General features: G+C 46.0%; 1 protein-coding gene across 1 annotated transcript in view; it reads right to left on the bottom strand.

Annotated features, from left to right (window-relative positions):
- Window positions 1–9,313, bottom strand: part of COL12A1 (collagen, type XII, alpha 1) — a 237,313-nt gene that overhangs the window by 183,301 nt on the left and 44,699 nt on the right. The window contains 2 exon segments of the mRNA XM_015409542.1: window positions 3,285–3,557; window positions 6,778–7,050. Of these exon segments, the coding sequence (XP_015265028.1) occupies window positions 3,285–3,557; window positions 6,778–7,050 (546 nt within the window).

The raw sequence follows: 9,313 nt of genomic DNA, 5'->3' as shown, positions 1-9,313 counted from the left end.
GAAATCACTGCATGAGGGCCATCCAGGAATGGTCCACATGAAGGCACTAGCCCGAGGGTATGTGTGGTGGCCCGGGCTAGATGCCGAAATCGAGGATTGGGTTCGAGTATGTGAGCCATGTCAGCAGGCCAGGCCTGAACCGCCAACCGCCACTCCGCAGCATTGGGAGTCGGCGGGAAAACCTTGGTCGAGGCTCCACCTCAATTTTGCAGGGCCAGTACAGGGGCAAATGTTTCTGATACATGTCGATGTGTATACCAAGTGGCTCGAAGTAGCTCACATGCGCACAAACACATCAGGGGCTGTCATCAACGTGCTCCTGTGCCTATTTGCAACCCACGGGCTGCCGGACATAGTAGTGAGTGACAACGGAACTCAGTTTACCTCTGAGGAGTTCCAAAGGTTTATGTCTGATAACGGCATCAGAAATATGACAGCAGCCCCGTTTCACCCGGCATCAAATGGCCAGGCGGAAAGAATGGTCAGAACTACAAAAGAGGCCCTTGCAAAGCTGGTATGTGGTGATTGGGGGGTGAAACTTGCTTCATTTTTGTTGAGACAGCACATTACCCCTTGTTCGGCGACCGGCCGCAGCCCGGCCGAAATGTTAATGGGTCGCCGTCTAGCAACGCTGTTAGACAGGTTGCATCCTGACCTGAACGATCTTAAACCGCAACAGCAGACCGAAAGTCCGAAGGTCCGGACATACGAAAAAGGTGAGCAAGTGTATGCCAGAAATTATGCCAGTGGTCACTCGTGGCTACCAGCCACTATTGTTGAGATTATTGGGTCCAGAATGTATGTGGTAGGACTTGCTGATGGTCGCAAGTGGCGTAGGCACATAGACCAGTTGAGGCAACGGTGGGCAACTGACCGTCCCAACACGCTGCCAACTGAGTCCCCAGACCCCGAGGAATTCCCACGGCCTCTAGAGGAGGCGAGTACTGCAGAGCCTGAGGGCCACAGTACTGGGCAAGAGGCAGGGCAGACCCCTACTCTTGGACCCACTGAAGCAGAAGGGAATGTTCCTGACTCTGCGGTTACAGAGTCCGATGGAGTGCCACTGACGGAACCGTGCCCTGATATTGTACCACCTCGTAGATCTCAGAGAAATCGACGTGCACCTTCCTACCTGAGTGATTATGACTGTTCGTAGTGTTTTTGCTTAGGGGGGAGGGATTTGTAGTGTATTCAGATGCTGCCCTGAATGCACGGGGATGAAGTGTGAATCATCCCATAGAGAAGCTATGCTAAGCTTCAGACGTCGGCTGGGATTCGCGCCGAAAGTATTGTGTCCAATCACATTTGAACTATCTGTGGTGGGAACGTTTGTGATTGGGCTATTATGCGAACAACCTGATAGGTTGAGAATTGTACAGTAGGTGTGGCTACATTAGCCCGGAATGTTTAAATACCGAGCAGCTGAAATGGACAAGCTGTTTGGGCTATGAGGAGTTGTACCGTGTTGGAGAAGTTGATTGTCGAGCTGAATAAACCTGAGTTTTGCTGAAATCACTCTCTGACTACTTTGTTAAGTACAGACTTAACACCTTCCCTAAAGGGGGCTGGTTATTCCCAGCAGCCAGCAGTTCAGCCTGGCCCAGGAAGAGGCAACAGCACCAGAAGGGTGGGGAAAGGCATGCATAGATTTTGCTGTTTTAAGGCCTGCTTTGAATTATTGCAGGTAAATGCTGTATCCAACTGAGAAGAGCTGCAGCCTCCCAAGTACAGTTCCAGTATCTATGAGCTTTAACCTGGACCTGCAATAAATGCATTATCTATGTGCTTAGGTTTTTTTTTCTGTTCTGTGCATCTTTGTAGATGCTGAAGATATTTGTAACCAGTAATATCCTGAAGATCCATTGCTATAAAGTAATAGCAAACAACCAGGAATCAATGAGGATTTATATGAAAACCTCCATGCTCTGTTTATATAAAGAATTTGTTTTAAATGTTAAAGTGCATTGGTTGTATTGCCTCTCTTATGTCTGTGCTTAAGTATATGTGTAGTTGCAGCAGTTACACATTCTTAATAACCATAGGTGGGAGTTCCGCTGTCAAAACCGACTGAACCTGCCCACTCTCCCTGCAGATACTAGGACCTTAGTGGGTTACACTGACACATCCCCCAGCTTCCTGACTGCTACCTCCATGCACCGAGGTCCTTACCTCACATCGTGACAGATTGTCCCTGCACGGCCCTTTCTGCAAGGGTTTCTCCCTCTACTTTTCTCCCAAGCATGTTTAATATCATAAATAGTCACAGAAGTCTTCACACCCAAAACTAGAATCATGTTCCAAGAGAGCGTAGAGACACCAGACCTCAATCGTGTCTCACAGAACCATTACTGCACTGAAAATCATATTAAAAAGCTATGCCAAGCAGCCACAGAAACTGGCTAAAAATATTTCTCAGTCTTCCAGTGACATGATCCAAGAAATCATCATAACACAGTTTTCAACAGAACATAGTGAGCTTCTCCTTCCAATAATGAACTTCTTTAAAGTTCATAGAAATTAGCCTTCAGCTTTCTGTTAGGTAAAGGTAAAGGTTTCCCTTGCTCGAAAGTCAGTCGAATCTGACTCAAGGGTTGTGGTGCTCATCTCCATTTCCAAGCCGAAGAGCCAGCGCTGTCCGAAGATGTTTCTGTGGTCATGTGGCTGGCATGACTGAATGCCAATGCGCAAGGAACGCTGTTACCTTCCCACCAAAGCGGTACCTATTTATCTACTTGCAATTTCTTGCTTTCGAACTGCTAGGTTGGCAGGAGCTGGAACCAGAGACGGGAGCTCACTCCGTCATGCGGCACTTGGGTCTCGAACTGCTGAACTACTGACCTTCCAGCCTGCAGTTCAGGTTAAGAAGAAGAAGAAGAGATTGGATTTATACCCTGCCCTTCACTACCCTAAGGAGTCTCAGAGTGGCTTCCCTACCCCTCCCCACAACAGACACCCTGTAAGGTAGGTGGAGCTGAGAGAGTTCTGACAGAAACTGCTCTTTCTCAAGAACAGCTGTGCCACAACTATGGCTTGCCCAAGGTCATCCAGCAGGTGCAAGTGGAGGAGTAGGGAATCAAACCCAGTTCTCCCGGATTAGAGTCCGCGCACTTAACCAGTACACCCAACTGGCTCTCTGGACCTTAACCACTTGAGCCGCATCTTTCTGTTACCAAAGCTCTATTTATAAAGTTTAATCCTTAGCTGCCATGCAAGAGAGAGGGACAGTGTCACCCAAGTATCTTCAGTGATCACAACATTAATTTTTGAAGTCAACCTGTTCTTACCTTCAAGAGTGTCTCCTTGTCCTGAAAGTGCATCTCCTGCTCCGGAAGCATACAAGGCAGTCACAGTCAAGTCATATCTGGTTCCTGGCTCCAAGTCTCTGAGTACTGTGGTGGTGGTGTCTCCTCTTAGCGTTACCTCTTTAGTCTCACCTCCTGCCACTGGAGTATACGTTACAAGATACCGCTGTACATTGCCAGGGGCTGAACTCCAAGATAATTTCATTGAGGATGTCGTACTATCAGAAACTTTCAAGTTTCTTGGTCTTCCTAGAACTGTTTGTGGTAAAATATACAAAAGCATTACTTGAGAGGAGAATTTGATATCTTTAAGATTTCTGCAAAATATCTGTGATCTAAACAAATGAAACTAGCAGGGGAAAATAGCACTTATGGACAGAGTCATGTAGTCCAGATGTTGGATACTGCTATGTTAGCTGGAAAAATGAAGAATAGCAGGTAGATTGTTGGTGGGGTACCCACCCCACTATGTCTCTTGAGACAAGGGGTATTGGTGGGAAATTACTATACTGGTAAGCATGGCCCAGACTAGCTCAATCTCATCAGATCTCCGAACCTAACTGGGGTTGGACATAGTTAGTATTTGTGTTAGAGAATGAGACTGATATTTTGCTTTATGGACTATATTTATTGCTACACACACAATGGACTGTGCGCGCACACACACAGGCTCAAAGAACTGTACACTTTAAGTCACCTGTTGTGATACTACACATAGAAGGTGCCTGCACATGCCTTACATGTGAATAAGGTTTCAGCTACACAGTTACCAGCCTGGGAAAGAAGTACAATCCTCCATTATTGTGAGCACTGAAAAACAACAGCTCTGAGAAGAGACAGCCCCTATTGCAGAACCAGTTGTAGTCACGTACTACCCATCACTGCTTTGTTCCTGCATTGGTATTTCCTGCCAAATGGGCATTTGGTTTACAATGAGAATGGCCAGCTTAATCAACACTACAATGAAGCATCCTGACGCCAAGGTTTTCACACCTGCCCAGATGCCATCCTTTGAGTAAGGTATTAGATTCAGATATTGGCTACTCCTTATAGGTAACCACCCCTCCCTACATGCAACCAATAGGATGGTTTTTGGGACGGACTAACAGGGAGGTGGGCTAGGAGGTTGGCACAGTTACCACCCACCTCCTGGATCCTCTGATAAAAGGAGAGAACCAGTCACATGGTCTCTCTCCCTCTCTCCTTGATCAATTAGCATCTCCCCCGCAACAACCCCTGTCTGCTTTTACCCCTCTTAAGACCCACTTACTATCCCCAACCCTTGCCTCCACTGCCCACACGTTCTGGCTGGTTCTAGTCGTGTGTGAATTCCCTTAGTTTTCTATTTCTTCCCATTCATTCTTCATTGGAACAACCAGACTGCAGGACAGATAAGTATTACCCATCATCACCCCCACCTGCTAATGCAACAGTGCTTATTTTAATACTGTATTTCTAAGGAACTTGATTGAATGTGTGAGTGCATCAGTATTGTTTGTATGAGATTTATTTTCTTAAGTAAAAGACATCTATTTTAACCACAACAGCCTTGAAATCTTTTACTGGTAACCCTTTGGTGGGAACAGGACCTTGGTATAGTTGGCAAGGACCCATTTATAAATTGCCAATAGCTGTAAATAAAGCAATTCGGCTAACATTTGGATAGGAGACTACCAAGGAAGTCCAGAGTTGCGAATGCAGAGGCAGGCATAGTAAACCACCACCGAAGTCTCTTACCTTGAAAATCCGACAGGGTTGCCATAATCCTGTGACTTGACAGCACTTTCCACCAGCAAGAGTCACTAAACATATTTTCTTTTTTCAGTATACAGGTACTAACGTAAGCACACTTAATACATTGGCATTTTTGCATGTAAAATATGAGGAATACATGCTGTCAGCATTTATTTGCAAACCTCTGTATCACACAGATAGATGCAAAAGGAAGCCAGTTAATTTGCCAGTTTCCCAACATATTGCCAATGTCTCAGAGTCTTGCAGCAATCAGGAATCAACAACAGGCTTTCAATGACGTTGCAGTTTATTGTTCCAGTATAAGCAAGTCATCCATACACATTCAGTGTCAGAACTAAGTCAAAAAGCGGGGAAGGGTCAATTATACCTGGTTCAAAGTGGGGTCTCCTGATAGCTCAAAGCCAATCAGGGAAGAAGCCTTTGTGTGCCTAAAACTAACGGATTCACATTCCAAGGGAAAGCAGTGCAGCAGACACCAAGGTCAAACAGCGATAAAAGGACCACTGAGAATCGAAACCACACATACCAGACCCGAAAAAAGACACAAATCAACCACCTCCCCCTCTACCAGCCACAATGGCAGCATAACTGAGACAGTGTTTTATATGCCAATACCTTCTTCTATGTTGTTCATAAGAACATAAGAGCAAATGCCATTATGGGTCAGACTAATGGTACACTGAGTCCAGCATTCTGTTTCATGCAGTGGCCAGCTAGATGGACCTGGAAGGCGTATAGACCAGGGCTATTTTTGGGCAGGAACGCACAGGAACGGAGTTCTGGCTGGCTTCGGAGTTGGCCACGCCCACTACAGCCAAAACCTTTGCGTGCGTGGCTACAGATGGAAGGCCTGGAGAGCAACCCCCGCTGGTGACTCCAAGGTAGGCAGGCTGGGGGGGGGCTGGAAGGCTCGGGGAAGCATTTAAATGCCTCCCCATGCCTTCCCCAGCCTGTCCAAGGGCCGGCTTGCCTGGGCTCCCCGCAGCCATGGGGCACCCAGGCAAGCCAAGGGAAGGCATGGGGGTGTGGCTTAATATGCTAATAAGCTGTGCTGTCAGGGGTGTGGCCTATTATGCTAATGAGTTCCTGCTGGGCTTTTTCTACAAAAAAACCCCCTGGTATAGACAAAGCCTCCCTCTGTTGTTACCCACCCAACTTTGACATTCAGAACGTTACTGCCTCTGGGCAGAGAGATTCTATTTATGAGAAATGGCTGAAAGCTACTGGTAGACTTATCCTCCATGAATTTGTCTAGTTTTCTTCTAAAGACAAACTAATTTAGTGTCCATCACTACAATCTGTGACAATGAATTACACAAGATAATTAAGGAAGTAATTCTTTTGTGACTCCTGAATCCACGGTCCATCAACTTTAGTTACCATGGCTAACAACCATCCAACATCAATCACTTTATAAGGGAATTAGAGAGATTCACGGAGGATAGGTACATCAATGGCTATTGGCCACGATGACTAAAAGGAACCTCCTCATACAGATACTCTGAATATCAGTGCTAAAAGGCAAAATCAGGGGACGGAATTTACTCTATGCCCTGTTTGTTGGTCATCCAGGATGACTGGTTGGCCACTGTGTGTCACGTGGTATGCCACTGGTCTGATCCAGCAGGGCTCTTTCTATGTTCTTCAGTGCAAGTCTGTGAATCTAGCATTAGGGGATGAAAAAGGGAAGGGAAGAAACACCAAATATATTAATGCCTACCTTCTTCAGTTTTTCCATATCCATTAAGTGGACTTCCAGGACCAGACTGGTACTCAGCAGTAACAGAGACTTCATATCTTGTATCTGGCTGCAGATTCTGTAGTGTAGTTGCTCTTTCATTTGCAGAGACAGTTACTTGTTTTCTCTCTCCACCAGTTGCTGGTCTATATGCCACTCTGTACCTAAGAACATTCCCTGGAGCATGTGTCCATCCAACCTTAAAGCTGTCTGTTGTTTCATCTGTTACTCTTAAGTTTCGTGGTGATCCCCGAACTAGAAAAGAAACAACACCCAAAAAATGCAGGTAATTTTATTTTGGCCAGTTCATTTACTAGTGAAAGCATTTGTGATTTTATATCCCCCAATTGAAAATGGGTCTATTAAAACCTTGCTTTATAAAGCATGACTGATTGGGAGAGACTGTGAGCAGTTGTGGAAAGTATAAGACTTCATTGTCATTATTAAAACCTGTATCAGATGATAAGAAGTAAACACTTTCTAACCAAAAAGCTGCAGCACAGCTTACATTCAAATAACACAAAAAAGACAAGAATTTTTTTTTGAAATACTGGAGATACATGAACTGGAGGAAGGATGATCCAGGTAGTCAGTCGTGTTGGTCTGAAGCAGCAGAACAAATTTAGAGTCCAGTGGGGGCACCGTTAAGACAAACGTTTATTCAGGGTATGAGCTTCCGTGTGCAAGGAGAAGGATGCTATTTTTAAAAGCAGAAAACCCTTTTATGCTCTGCCAACTTATGCTTGTTTACAATAGGAGCATTTCCAGCTTAGAAGGGGACATAACTTATGGGGTGCTAAATAAAGAATATCCAAAATAACTAGGGCTTAAGCCCAAGAAGCCCAAATAAAAAAGGTTTTTTAATATATACGGCTACATTTGTAAAGTTGTTTGATGACCCTAAACTTTAGAATTACAAGTTGCCTTTCCTGAAGCAATTTTTTTTCAGAATTATTAAGTACTAGCAGTAATGCCCGTTGTGGGAAGAAATACGAGATCTAGAAGGAAGCTCCAGATGAGTGTCCCGACTGTGGCTGGTGGGGCGGCAGAGGGAGGCAAGCCATGTTTCTTTCCTTCTGCTTAGCTATAAAGCAGGGCTGTCTCAAGTCATTTTGCTGCCCCAAGTGGTAGAATGGGAGGACAGCCTCATGGTAACAGATATGGTTCTCTCCACCTCTGACTTATTTTTCTGAGGGGGAGGGGGGTGTTATGTAGTGGCAGCTAAGGTAGAAAAGCACCTCCTCCTATGCCATGTTTTCTGGGTTCCAAGGGTCTGGAAAGTAGTTCCATAGCTGATTACACGGTTGCCAACTCTGGGTTGGGAAATACCTGTAGATTTGAGGGGTAGAGCCTGGGAGGGCAGGATTTGGGGTGGGGAGGGACCTCAGTAGGGTATAATACCATAGAATCCACTGCCCAAAGCAGCCATTGTCTCCAGGAGAACTGATCTTGGTCATCTGGACATCAGTTTTAATAGCTGAAAATCTCCAGGTGCCACCTGGAGGTTGGCTTATGCTAATTTGGGGCTATGCAGTCACAGCTAAGGTAGAAAAGCACCTCCTCCAGTGCCATGTTTTCTGGGTTCCAAGGGTCTGGAAAGTGGTACCATAGCCGATAACACGGTTGCCAACTCTGAGTTGGAACATACCTGTAGATTTGAGAGGTAGAGCCTGGGGAGGGCAGGGTTTGGGGTGGGGAGGGACCTCAGCAGGGTATAATGCTATAGAATACACTGCCCAAAGCTGCCATTGTCTCCAGGAGAACTGATCTTGATCATCTGGACATCAGTTTTAATAGCTGGAGATCTCCAGGTGCCGCCTGGAGGTTGGCTTATGTTAATTTGGGGCTATGCAGTCACAGCTAAGGTAGAAAAGCACCTCCTCCAGTGCCATGTTTTCTGGGTTCCAGGGGGCTGGAAAGTGGTACCACAGCTGATTACACGGTTGCCAACTCTGGGTTGGAACATAACTGTGGATTTGAGGGGTAGAGCCTGGGGAGGGCAAGATTTTGGGTGGGGAGGGACTTCAGCAGGGTATAATGCCATAGAATCTACTGCCCAAAGCAGCCGTCTCCAAGAGAACTGATCTGGGTCATCTGGACATCAGTTTCAATAGCTGAAGCCCTGACTGCTACGTCACATTGGCTGTCATACAGGGGCCATCTCAGCAGGATATAAGGACACAGAGTCCACCATTTTCTCCAGGGGAACCGATCTCTGCCATCTGGAAAGCAGTTGTAATTCTGAGTGATCTTTAGCCCTCACCTGGAGATTTGCAACCATGGTTTCCCCCAACAGACACTAAGGGGAAATTTTATTTTATCTCAGAACATCAACAGCAAACTGTTTAGAATGTTAGAGAGAAAGGCCAGTGAGGCCGCATATGCAAATGACCTCTGTGTTCCGAGGGAAAGGCGAATCAGGCCACATATGCAAATGACCTCTGTGTTCTGACTGGCTGTGGGAGGGAGAGGAACAGCAAACTGTTTAGAATGTTGGAGGCAGGACTCAGGCAAAGCA

Source organism: Gekko japonicus, unplaced genomic scaffold, assembly GCF_001447785.1.
Source record: "Gekko japonicus isolate JY-2015 unplaced genomic scaffold, Gekko_japonicus_V1.1 scaffold1213, whole genome shotgun sequence".
Taxonomy (NCBI): domain Eukaryota; kingdom Metazoa; phylum Chordata; class Lepidosauria; order Squamata; family Gekkonidae; genus Gekko; species Gekko japonicus.
The sequence above is the reverse complement of the archived record's forward strand: the minus strand, read 5'-3'. Positions and strand labels throughout refer to the sequence as shown.